The sequence below is a fragment of the Erpetoichthys calabaricus genome, chromosome 1, assembly GCF_900747795.2.
Source record: "Erpetoichthys calabaricus chromosome 1, fErpCal1.3, whole genome shotgun sequence".
Taxonomy (NCBI): Eukaryota; Metazoa; Chordata; class Cladistia; order Polypteriformes; family Polypteridae; genus Erpetoichthys; species Erpetoichthys calabaricus.
The window spans coordinates 232,682,627-232,695,807 of NC_041394.2; the positions used below are offsets into that span (position 1 = coordinate 232,682,627).

General features: G+C 34.1%; 1 protein-coding gene and 1 long non-coding RNA gene across 11 annotated transcripts in view; one reads left to right on the plus strand and one right to left on the minus strand.

Annotated features, from left to right (window-relative positions):
• Nucleotides 1-13,181, plus strand: part of LOC127528813 (uncharacterized) — a 97,556-nt gene that overhangs the window by 43,838 nt on the left and 40,537 nt on the right. The gene's annotated exons all lie outside the window — the stretch shown is intronic.
• Nucleotides 1-13,181, minus strand: part of cadps2 (Ca++-dependent secretion activator 2) — an 874,989-nt gene that overhangs the window by 11,349 nt on the left and 850,459 nt on the right. For 5 of the 10 annotated variants that reach the window (XM_051929757.1, XM_051929759.1, XM_051929749.1 and 2 more), the window contains one exon: nucleotides 3,569-3,616. The exons of the other annotated variants lie outside the window; for them this stretch is intronic. In XM_051929757.1, the coding sequence (XP_051785717.1) occupies nucleotides 3,569-3,616 (48 nt within the window). The remainder of the gene's footprint in view (nucleotides 1-3,568; nucleotides 3,617-13,181) is intronic. 10 annotated transcript variants of the gene reach the window in all.

Here is a 13,181-nt window from a genome sequence, read left to right on the forward strand (position 1 = left end):
ATGAAGGTTAAGCCCATGCTAATTTAGCCACCAGTGACAGTTTTTTTTTATTTATTTTTTTTTTTAATGTTTGGCTGTTAGCTGCTGCACATCAAGTAACTGTTCTTATTTGCATTTACTTTGGTCAAAAATAGATGCTTCTGTGCTATTTTATTGACTCCCTTTCAAGGTCATTTTAAAGAGACGTTGGTTTCACTGGTGAAAGGTTGAGTAGAGCTCATGTAAGTGTGAGTATTACTAGGTGCAAAGTGTTCCAAACATTCATAACAAAATATATATTTATTGATCAATGGCTAAAAATAATGTGGGAAAAGTAAAACTGCTAGTAACAAATGCACAGCTTTATCTACCTCCTAACCTGGTAGGTAAAAACAAGATAATTTGTCTCATCACATATACAGGTTGAGCATCCCTAATCTGAAATTCTAAAATGCTTCAAAACCTATGGAGCCTGACATGAGGTCACAAGCTGTAAATTCCTCATCTGACCTCACTTGCCCACCAATATTCCCTTTAGTTTTTGTAATGATGAATGGGTGTGATTACTACATTAGCTGGAACTTACATTTTATGACTGCTTTCATCAATCCCCCCATGAAGTATCAAGTGCCACAAAGCACCAACACGAGGACAACGAGTAGAGAGGTGTCCCCTTCGAGTATTGTGTGGAGCAAATCACCAACACACGACTGATGAGCAGGGGTAGGTGGTCCACTGTGAAGTGCTAAGGACTGTGAAGCATCAAAAACATACAACGAAAGGTGGAATTTTGAGAGGTTCAGGAAGGGCAGTGAATGGCGCAGCAACAGGCTGCGTGGCACTATCAAAAGTGCTGTGCAGCACCCTGAAATAAAAAACAACTTAGAGGCAACAGTATCCATTTAATCAAAACATAACATTGTAGGTTCAGACTGAAACTCTGCTGTTGTTTGTTCTTGCTTTTATTTACTAGCCGATACAGTATTCTGCTGATACTTCTATGCTCAAACTTTGTTAGATGTTCAAAATTATTAAAAATACTGCATAAAATTACCTTCAGCCTATGTGTATAAAGTGTATAATAAACATAAATTCTGTGTTTAGACTTGGGTCCCATCCCTAAGATATCTAAATATGTATATACAAATATTCCAACATCTGAAAATATACAAAACACTTCTGGTCCCAAACATTTTGGATTAGGAATGCTCAACCTGAATTTGAAATTTTTAGAAGTACATCTTTCCTACTGTGTTTCATATGAACTCTATGCTCGGACAATGCTGAGAACACTAATGTTGGAAATTAAAACATTAGTTTAATTTCTCTGTGTACATGAATAGAGGAACAACACAATATTGTCTATGTTTAGCGTATGTCTAGTAAGAAGTGTGAATCACATAAGTGTTATGATACAAAGCATAACAGTAAAAAGAGAGGTCATATTTCATTACATTCCAGGTGTTCATAGTATAAAAACAATAATTAAAACCGATTAATTTCAGAAACACAGTGCACTCAAGTGGACATGTTGTGTGTGCTAGAATGACTTTCCTGGAGCTATCAAAACAAGTCTCAAGGAATACGTCATCCAAAGTAAACCAGATTAAGGCAGCCGTAAGCATATTTTAAATGTATTTTAATGAGGGTGTCAAATTATAGTTAAAATGGGATTACATTTTTACTAAGTGGTCTCACTTGTGCTTTGAAAACTGAATATTATGTAGGCCTTGCTCAACAGTAAGACAGGTAGGGTCATAAAGTCTGACCTAGTATCAAATATATAACATTATAGTCTAGTATATTGCAGTGGTACAACAATCTCTTTTGGATGTGTTTTTTTTCTTTTCTTCATTTAGTAATGATTTTTCTCTGTATTTGATGATTACATAATAAAGGCCACTCCTTATAATCTGAGTGATGCAAATTTCTTAGTCATTATTTTGTTTCTAAATATTAGTTAAATTTGTTATAACAGAAAAGAACATCGGCAGTAGAAGTTTGACTTTATTTTTCATGATCGTTAAAAAAAATTGTCCAAAATATGTCTTAAAACCCTAATAAAGCAGCAGAAATCATGGTAAAGTCAAATTTTGTATTTGTGATAAAATAATGAAGGCAATAGTTTATTGTTTGCAGTGTAACAGTACGCAATACAGAGTCTGATGCTCTCTCCAGCCCAATGAGAGCAGGTACTGGAGGGAGTAAGTAGATACCGAACATACAGTAAATAAGTCAAAAAATAATGTATAATTATACCACGTCTGCATTGTAATAGTCACTGCAATTGAATAGTTTTATTACTGTATGTTTAAGTGACTGGGTACGTTTACAGTAACATTCAGCAAGAGTTATTATGTAACTGCAAAATCACTCCAATGAGCATACCAGTACCTGATGATGATTGCAAATGGGCAACTAAATATATTAAGAGATGACTAAAATGTGGAACTTCAATCTCACCTCTTATATGTCATGACTTCGCAAATGTCATCACCAAAATTTAATATTTTAAATTAAGCAGAAATAAAACATGCCTATATATTGTTAGTATAATGACACAAAAAATATAAAGTCATACATAATATTACAAATAAATGCTGGATATAAAACAGTAAAATTGAAAAAAATAACTAAAAAGTCTAATGTGGCAAGCACTTGACTATCTTCATATTTACAACATGTATCTCATGTGGTATAAATTGACCAAAATATATAACTTTAAAAACTCAAAGGATGAGCTTTAAACTAAACTAAAAGGACATTAAATCTTTCTTCCAAAATCTTGAATGCATATGTCAGATTTTGGGAACTTCTGAGCAATGGTTTGGGTATTATATTGACTCTAAAAAAGTTTATAAGTTTGAACTGACTAGTTGAAATTAACCTAAAACCTAATCACCTCTTATGACCAAGGACTGCAAATTGTGCATAAAATTTCTTAAGAATTGGTCCATTTATTTTGAGGTTACAGTGACTAAAACTGTTTACCGTAGACACAGATAGTCGGTAGAGATTGAATTTAGCATGTTTGAGTAAGTCTACTACTGCATGTGGCTCAACTTATGGTTTAGGCTTTCCAAGGAAGGTTTTATTCTGCTTGAAAAAAAAAAAACCATCAAATGCTTTGCCTTATGTAGGTACACTCTGCAAGGAATAAAGTTAAAACAGGTATATCAGTATGGTAGTTGCTCAATGTGATACTACATAAAAAACAAACCCATCAGACATGCTTTCAAAAATTAAAATTAAACGGAACTAATTCTGTTTGTGTTCAACACAAATACACTAAAACCAAGCCTCACAACTGCTGTTTACAAATTTCAATGTATTAGTAAAACAATAAATACTGAAGCACTATGGCTACTAAATGAAATTTTTACCACTGTTGCCATAATGTTCATATCTCTTAGTACAATCTTCCTTGTAATCATATTTGAAACACATTCCCGTATAGTAGTAATCACCACCTGCCACGTTTTTATTTGACATTTGTTTTCAAGATAAGCTGCATCATATGAAGACATTTTAATTCTGAGAGACAGACCATCACAGAACAAAACAGGAACATTTAAGAATGAACCATTACCTCAAACAGCCTCAAGTACATCATTGAACTTATATCATCCATCCTTTTCTATAGGTGAAGAAAGGAAAACAATGGTTATGGCATGAAAAAGAAATCAAGGTTGAACTGGTATGAATATGTAGTATGCTTTACAATAAATGAAATTAACACAAAACAAAACAAAAACTAATAATTACAATATTTATGCAATTGACGTTTCAAATGTATCTCTCATCTGTACATTAATATGTGCATCTGTAGCAATGAGATATAATCTTCTACCAAAACCAGTTAACACCTGCGTATTTATTCCTTAAGCTCTAAAGAGCATTTTTTACTTTACCATCCACTCATTTTTACTATCCAGTTATTCAGTTTGGGCCTGACATGAGCTGAAGCTTATTCTAGGAACGAAGGTGCAAAGCCTTATCGGAACATCAGTTAATTATGAGCACACTAACACATCGGGGCAAGTTGCAATTACCACCTTCAGTCTACAAGGGGTCTTTGGCATGAATATCTTCTGAAAGTCAAATTGCTCATTGAGCTTATTTAAAAACATGATAAAAAGAAATATCAGTTTATTGATGGAAAAAACATAAATATGAGTATAAAAAAAATGAAGACTAAATTTGTTTACTATGTCATGGATAAGCCTCTGGTTTGCATAAATGTTATTTTTTACCATATGCAATTAACGTAAATGTTTAAAATAATTAACATTTTTTACACTCACTGCTTGTTACATCTTATTTTCAATTTTATTTGCAATTCTATTTATTTATTTACAACTGTTACATTTTTCACCTTTTATACTGTGGTGTTTTAGTCTTCTGCTACACTATAGATGGGCTCCTATGATTACTTGTAACACCCAGCAACTACAGAATGACATACCAGACTGACGGCTCAATTACTAACCAGAGATGAGCAGATCCTGACAATTTAGAATTTTTTATTCTCTAAGTTATCCAGGTGCTGCTCCACCCAGTGCCAGTCAAAGGTGAAAGGAATCATTTGGGCAGGCAGCCTAGTAATTGAATGACTTGCCTTTGCTGCATGCAGAGTGCTGACCTTAAGCAAATCCCTGAAGTTCTACAAATCTAGAAAGCTATGCTGTGGATAAAATGGCTTGCAAATGATTTGAAAAAGCTACAAATATAGTGGGGCCAAAGTAATTTATACATAGTTGAATTTTTAAAGCCTTTTTCTCCATGAGTGATTGGACAGGTAACATTTAAAAGAGAAAGAAAAATGTACCTCATATTATTAAATACAATAAACTATGTGCAACTCTTAAAGCTCTCACTGACAAAATAAAAACCTGTATCACATTATGACTTAAAAGTTTAAGATGACTTAAATAATAAATCCAATGCTTTACCTTCACAAAGTTACTCCTACAATTATTCAGCTATTTTTCTTTCACAAACATACTACTAAAGACACAATACTCTTAGCATGGCAAAAGAAAGTTAATAATTAAAAGAAGTCAAAAGTGAAAGCCTCTGTGAATTCAGATAATCTGCACTCATATGTTATAAATGTAAATTAGACACACACCAGCATACATAATGTATTTTAAATGCATACACATATAACAATGTGCACATTTTGTAACTTTATGTGGTTATGACATTAGCTTGCAATTTTGTCCACAACTTATTTTTGCTTCGTATAACACTTCCTAATGAATATGTGTCAGAGAAATCTCTCTAATTTGAAATTGTTTTAATGATTTATTAATGTTGTTACAGGATGGCAACTGAGGGCAGAGGTTACTGCTGGCTAACATGTCCAGATATCAAGGTTTGTTTTCAGGCCTGGTCACTCATTTGCTTTAATTTTTTTTTTTTTTTAAGTATTCTCCAGTTTCCTCCCTCATCCCAAAGATGTGAATGTTAAGATAAATGTCAAAACTAAATTGATTCAGTTTAAGTGTATGCATTAGAGGCCTAGACTAACACCCTGTTGAAGGCCATTTCTTGGATGAAGTTGGTTTGGAAAAGTGCAGTGGAACTTTAGAAAGGGCATCACATACATGGGGGCCACAGGGAGTTAACAGTATTTCTTGGTAGTAACAATGCAAGGCAGGAACCCAACACACCATATTTATACTCACACCAGAGTAGTTTGATGCAGCCTGGATCTTCAGAATGTAGGAAGATGCCAGACTCTCTTAGGAAGGCCAAAATGAATACAGGGGATATGTGAAAACTACACAGAGAAGAGAGATAACCATGGAAATGAACCAAGCTCAAGTCCAATGAGGTGGTGAAGCTTTCTGCTGTGGAACTACATAAAACGTTTGCATAGTCATTTACTATATGATAAAACACTAAGATCTATGTGTCCAATCCTTCATCAGCAATCTTAGTCAGTTTGGCTTTGGTGTGGTTGGTCAATCTGACTTTGGAGACACGATGAAAGAGGAAGTGCGAGTGTGGAACACACAAGAAGGAGTAAAGGCATATGAAGCACGGTGACAGAGTCAACTTCAAAGACGGCAAGTATAAATGAATCCAAAAAGCAGGCTTTACGGGAATGCACTCAAGAGAACAAGCACTGGTGAAGAGACATTCACACACACTCAGATATAAAGGAAAGGCGTTGAAGGTACACAGAGCAAGAGACAGAGTAATTAAAATATTTGCTATTACCTGTCTTTGATATAAATTACATGTACTGTACATTTACTGTATAAATAAAGCATTCAAAAATTAAATGATGCAGTGAACCATCAATTGTAAGATGCAGCTTGTGCAAATACCGAATTGTACTGTAGACTGTGATATGATTTGCCAAATAGATATCTTCCTTTCTCAATTCACCAGCACTACGTGCTAATAACAATACATTTTCTATAAGCATCTTTATTTTCCAGCCATCTCTGCTACTTAACAAACACATAAAGAGCAGCAAGAGCCTGAGAATAATGTAAAAGAACAGTTATCTGGAGAAAGAATTTAAATGTAGATTTCTCGCAACATTACTTCTGTCAGGCTCACTGACATGTATTTTATTAAACATGATATAGGAATGGACTAGTCTTCACTGGAATGTAGTCTTCTGTGTATTGAATAGAAATTCTTTTTTTTTTTTTTAATTTAACAAAGATTGTGCTGGCACCCAAGCTTATTTCATTTTCAAGACAGAGGGAAAAAAAGAACCATCATTACAAGCAATTCCAGTTTCTTCAGCATTAATTTGAATATTCTGCTGATGCAAATAACACACCTAAGTACTGTAGGTGGCTGCTTTCTAAAATAACTCATTTGCTAAATACAAAATGACACTATAAAATGGCAATTTAAAAGAACACATAACAATAGATCTAGACTATATATATTCATGAAACCTATGTAAAGCATAGTGCTTGATGGAATTTGCCAAACGTATAATCACATGCCTACATAAGTAGGCTTTGGTGAAAGAGGTGGTCCATTTGGACAGTCATTACATGCTTCATATGAATATATTCTGCATTTAAAACTTGGAATGGGATGACCATTAACTGCATGCGACCTCTATTTAAATGGTGCAAAAAAAAATCTACATTCCTTTTCATTGTAGTAGCTATACTAAGGAGCAAGTAAATAACACTCATTTTGTATGCCAGCGTCTTCAAGCCACCAGTAGCTCCAGATTTAGTAGAACATTCAAAAAATATATTGTCATCTTAAAATGGTACAGCCAATAAAATTACGCACCAGCCATATATAAAAAAAACACAAGACATAAAACAATTTCTTTGGATCCCCAGAAGTTTTTTTCCTTTCAAGCCAAATAAAACTTTTAATGTGGAAGAACAGAGCTGAGCCAAACTCCTAACAATTGGTATGGCCACAGATTCAAAGACTTATATAGGAACAATTTTATAATGAGCAGAGTTTCCTCAGAAGTAGGATGCCTGTAGCAGCCAAAATGTTCATGTGAAGCACACTTGTGCCGATTTTTACAATACTTGGCTAATATGCAGTGTACAGTCTGCATCCTAGGCTAGCTACATCTCTCTGGTACATGTCTGAGCATGGATGCTGCCCAGTCTAGAATCTAGGGACCAAGGAAATCTGAAATAACACAATTTCCTCAGCCATCTGTGACATTTCTGGAAAGATATGCAGCAGCAGAAGGATACTTCTTGTCCCACTGCTCATAAGGATGGGAAAGTGAGTCTACTATGGAATACTAACTAATGACTTTGTGAACAAACCATTAATGACATGAAATCTTAACTGCAGAAATCAATTGAACAACCAAAGCCTTTTTTTAATCTTACTACTTGTGTGACCTGAATGACCTGCTGCCTAAAAGGCTTAGCAGGTTCGAGCTTTTGGGTAGTGGGGTCACTAGTACGAGTACTCTATTTAGGGCACTTAATCAGAAGTTTTCAAAATGTTACAATTACTGCTGCTTTATTTGCAACAAATTTTCTTACCGTATGTGTTGCCTTAAAAATACTGTACCATTACTTACTGTTGCTTGATTTTAACCATTTTAGTTTTGTGCCTACCTCATGCATCAAGTGACCTGGAATCCAATTACCTTCTTACTTCTTTGCTATCAAATGCTAATAACAGATAACATTTTATAGCCTTTAGGTACCTTGAGTGTTTGCTTCCCATATTTCCTGCACTCTCTAACCATCTCCTACCAGTAAGTGATACACATCCAAGGCAGACAGTAAACACGAGTCTAGAATAATTGTGACTCCCACTGTAACGTGAGTGATAGTTTTCAAAATATGTACATTTTGTGGCATGAACACTCCTCTGGGACAAATAGGGCAGCAAAAAACACATTTTACAAGTATCTGTGCAAAATACAACTTACACCCATACCCTGGACCCATAAAGATGGTTGTAAGTGTCCCTGGTTATTGCCATTTTTTCATAATCATGCAATTGTGTCCAGACGGTAATCTTTTTTTTTTTTGACACCAGCAAAATGAAAGAGATAATTATTGACACATGGTGGAAGAGAGGTCAGCACCCACAACTTTACATTGGAAAGACTGAGGTGGAGAGAGTGGACACATGGCTTCTTGGCATTAACATCTCAAAAGGCTCTCACTTGGACCTACCACATCACAGACCTGGCGGGTAGTGTTTGTATTTTCTGAGAAGGCTGAGGAAGTTTGGCATGCCAAGCAGGATCCTCAGCAACTTCTACAGATGCACAATTGAGAGTATCCTTACCTACTCCATCACTGTCTGGTTTGGGAACAGTACAGCATGGGACCGCAAGGCCCTTCAGCAGGAGGTAAAATCCATGCAAAATATCATTGGAACAGCACTCTCTGCACTAGAGGACATCTATAACACCAGAGTTCATAGGAGGGCCCATAGCATTATTAAGGACATAACCCACCCACAACATGAACTGTTCATACTGGTACCATCAGGGAGATGTTACAAGAACGTAACAGCTAGAACAACAAGGTTGGAAGACAGTTTTCTTAATCAGGCTTGTAAATAAAACCCATCCACTGCCCCTCTTCTCAGCACTACAGGCTAGCTTATGTCTGGAGGATGGAAGGCCATCTTGAGACTATATACCTGCAGAGCTTACACTGAATCATTTATTTATTTGCATGTGCACTCTTAATTCTGTTTGTATTTCCATTTTTTTATCCACCTGAGTGTTTTTCTTTTTTGTATTCTTGTCTGTTGCTGTGTATTCTTGATTATTGCTGGAGGAAATGCAGAATAAGATTTTGATTGTACTGAGTACATATGACAATAAAGTTGAAGCTGAAGAATTGCAGTTCAAAAACATAAATAGCTATTTTATCTGCTTTTGCGGGTGCAATTTAAATGAATAATTCTTTGCAAACCATCATAACTTTTTCCCCATTGAGATTTTCTTGTTACTGTTTACTGATGTTAATTTGATAGCTGAAGGTATATAATGTAACTCTCCCCATCCATTCAGAGAATATTTTAAAATGATTTAAAAAACAAATGTAATTCATATTGATTGATTCAGACCATGAAATATCTAAAAATATAACCCATCTAATCCAATTGTTTATTAAAAGAAGTAGCATTAACTGATGGAATTTATGTTGTGGTGGAAGGCATTAGGTGTAAAGATAGTAATGAAACTCTTGGATTAAATTTATCACAGGGATACATCCAAATGCAACATAAAAAAACTGTAGAATTTCAGTCTTTCAAGTCTTTCATGTGATTGCCATGTAGTGTATAATTCTTGTTCCTTGTGTAATTTTCTTGTGCCAAATACTATGTCAAATAACAGATTACAGTATTGGGTCAAGAATAGCCAGTTGTTCAACCAAAGTCTTTCACAGCACAAAGAAGAAAACAGAGGTATGTGTGATAGGGCATCCACATGTGGGGCTACTTTAAAAAGTACCTTGGCTACTCTGGTTTAATCACTTTGTAGACACACGTCACAGTGACAAAATGCAGTTCTATGTCAAAAAGTTTTGTGTATCTTAGAAAAGTAAAACACAATGTGTGGGAATCATCACAGAGATGTACTTCAGTAGTAGGAAAATAATAATAATATAACAATAAATCAAATAAAAGACAATGAATTTGAGACTATAATCAAATAGTAACTGCAACCATCCACATACTACTGTAATCTAAAAGGTAGGTTCAGCAAATGAATAAATAGATAGTTCCTCCTTGGCTGCAATGTCTATATCAACCATATGATGGCAGCAACCAAATATTCTACTGTTTTTCCTATTGTAATTGTTTTTGTTTCAACAGTTGCAGAATATGGTTATAAAAATGCAGGTCATTAACAAAGCAATTCAACTGTGCTCAGATGGAGTCTAAACTTTATAGATACAGAGGGCTAAGCAGAATTGCTTCCCAAAAGTTAAGGCTGTGAACCTACAGAATATATTACTGGTTGCTCCAATAATTAAATTTGCCAAGTTCCACTTTATTTATTACAGTTTTTTTCTAGTTTTTGACTGTAAGATTTAAAAAATTATTATATACTGATTAGTTAAAATAACTTTAAAAATCCCTGGATGGCATGGTGGGGAATTACGCAGTTCTACAGTGTCATAGCTCCAGGGATCCTGGTTAAATAGCTAACCTAGGCAGAAGCTGAGTCAGTACAAATTTGTTATGTAAGGACTGTGACATTGAGGGTCCATTGGTGGCCCCTGCCTGGTTATCATTATTGCCAGGAATGACCCTGAACACTATGGGCACTTTTGGCTCATATCGGTATTAAGTACTTTTGAAAAAATTTTAAGTCAAAATTCCCTATCGGAATTTACTGCTTTACTTTGCTGAATATATTAGGCTCTATCATTCTGAATTTCAAAGAAATGAAAAAAATAAAAAATGGTTAATTTATATGGCAACTTAAAATTACATCCAGATATTTTAAAATGCAATTCAGTTGTACAGATATGTTAAAATCATTTCAAAATATATTGAATTAAATTCCTCTTTATTTTAGGAAATGTGCAATACATGTTGATATATGTCCAATGCACATTAAGATATCTGTAACTCATCTTGAGATATCTCAAAATCTTTTCCTTTCATATTTCTTATTTTTCCAATAAGTGTTCCTACCTATTTTAAGATATCTCAAAATGTATTTAAGATACCTTAAAAGAAAGAGGAAGATCTTGAAATATATTTCAGATGGTCTTGCATAATGGACATGATGTTATTATCTGGAAACATATTTGATAATTGTATTTTAAATACTGCATCTCAAAAGGATATTCCAATGTTTTTTAAAGTGTATTTCGGATGGCCTCAAATTAAAATTGAGATATCTAGAATGCATTTTAAAATATGTAAAATATTAAAATAAGGAGTTGGTTTTTGGAAGATATCATAAAATGATTTTAAGATGTTGAAAAACATTTCAACTATCACAAATGTGAAGATATGTAACATGCATTTTACATCCTCATTATATTTGGAGATATCTTGAAATAACAACCAGTCCATTATGGACAATAAAATGAAAATACTTTCTTGTGCAATTTAAAGTATCTTGGATATTATTATGAGATATAGTACCTTAAACTGACAAGAAATCCAATGAAGCCATTTTGAGATGTCTTGAATTGCATTTCAAAGATATCTTGGAATTATACATAAGGTTATTTGAAGATACTACAGTATATCAAAAAGTGTGTTTGAGATATCTCAGTGTACCTAAGATGTCATTTTAGGATATCTTGCAATATACGGAGATATTTGAAATTTAGTAAAATCAGATGATTATAACCAATTTTGAAACATCATTAAATGTATTTTGTGACACTTCTAAATACAGTCAAATTTTGGTAAAAACCTTTTTGAGATAAAGTCAAAACTCTAACAGTCATTAGAGTGCTTTATTAGTTTATTTATTTTGTTTATTATCTTAAACATGTACATAATACTGAAAATAATGACCTTATACAGATCTGCTCTATTTGTGCTTTGCTTTCCCTTTACATAAACTATTTATTGCAAAAGTGTCAGCTTTGATCTGACTTTGATAAAGACTATTGATTGGGATAATTAATACAGCTGTACATGTAAGAGACTATAAAATTAGTCAACAATTATTTTACAAAGAAAAATCCACGGAAATAATGGTAAAGTAATAAATGTGGATGTTCCATTGCATGAGCAAATTTTACATCCATGATTCTGAGCATATGGTTAGCACACAACATATTGATGAATACGGTACACTTGAGAACTATAGTTTGAAACACCAGCGGTCAGATTTACAAAACTTGTGCAGGAAGAAAAACAGGCATGTGTGTGCGCACAACTTTCTATGCAAAAGTCGGGATATACAAAAACAAACTTGACAAGAAAGCTTGTGTATATTTATTGCAACTGTGATTCATCCATAAGCAACATTTTGGAGAATATGGGAAAAGGTGACACCCTTTATCAAGCAAGGAAATGCAGCCAAACCAGTTAAATGACAACTCATACGTGTAATTATATGACTAAGCTGTTATTACAATGTGTGTTGATGTGACAAACATGACAAAAAAATGTGACAAAATTGATGAATATAATGTACAGACTATTTTACTTCCCTTTCAACAGGACCAATGCTGCTTATTTGCACTAAAGAACTTTTTGGTTTTTCATCAGTTTACATTGGCTACCTGTTGAATATTGTAAGGATTAGAAACCAAAGCACAGTAAAAACATAACAAATAAGTGATTCAGTAGCTACTCTATAAAATTACAACATAATTTTTTTATCCAACCCATGGACCCCAAGTCTTCACAAGAAGTGCAGGTGTTGATCAACCATAGAAGAAACATACTCCACATGATGGACCCAATGCAACTGACTATCAGAGTAAATACCCAAACACTTGTATTATATTACCTGCTCAACTCTCTCTCCATTAATAAAAACTGAACTAAGATCACCAAATGACCTTGAATCAAAGATTAATTCTTTAGTTTTATTAACACACGAATCATCTGTGATGCCAAGATGAGACTCATGTATGCCATGGCTCAGTAGCCTGGAACAACCTAAGATTATCTTATTTTAAGGCAAAGTAGCATTGGAGACAACTTGTCAAAGGCACTGTACATGATGGGTGGCTTGTTGGTAAGGTAACTGGTTGAACCCTCAATCTGTCACATCTTGTTACACT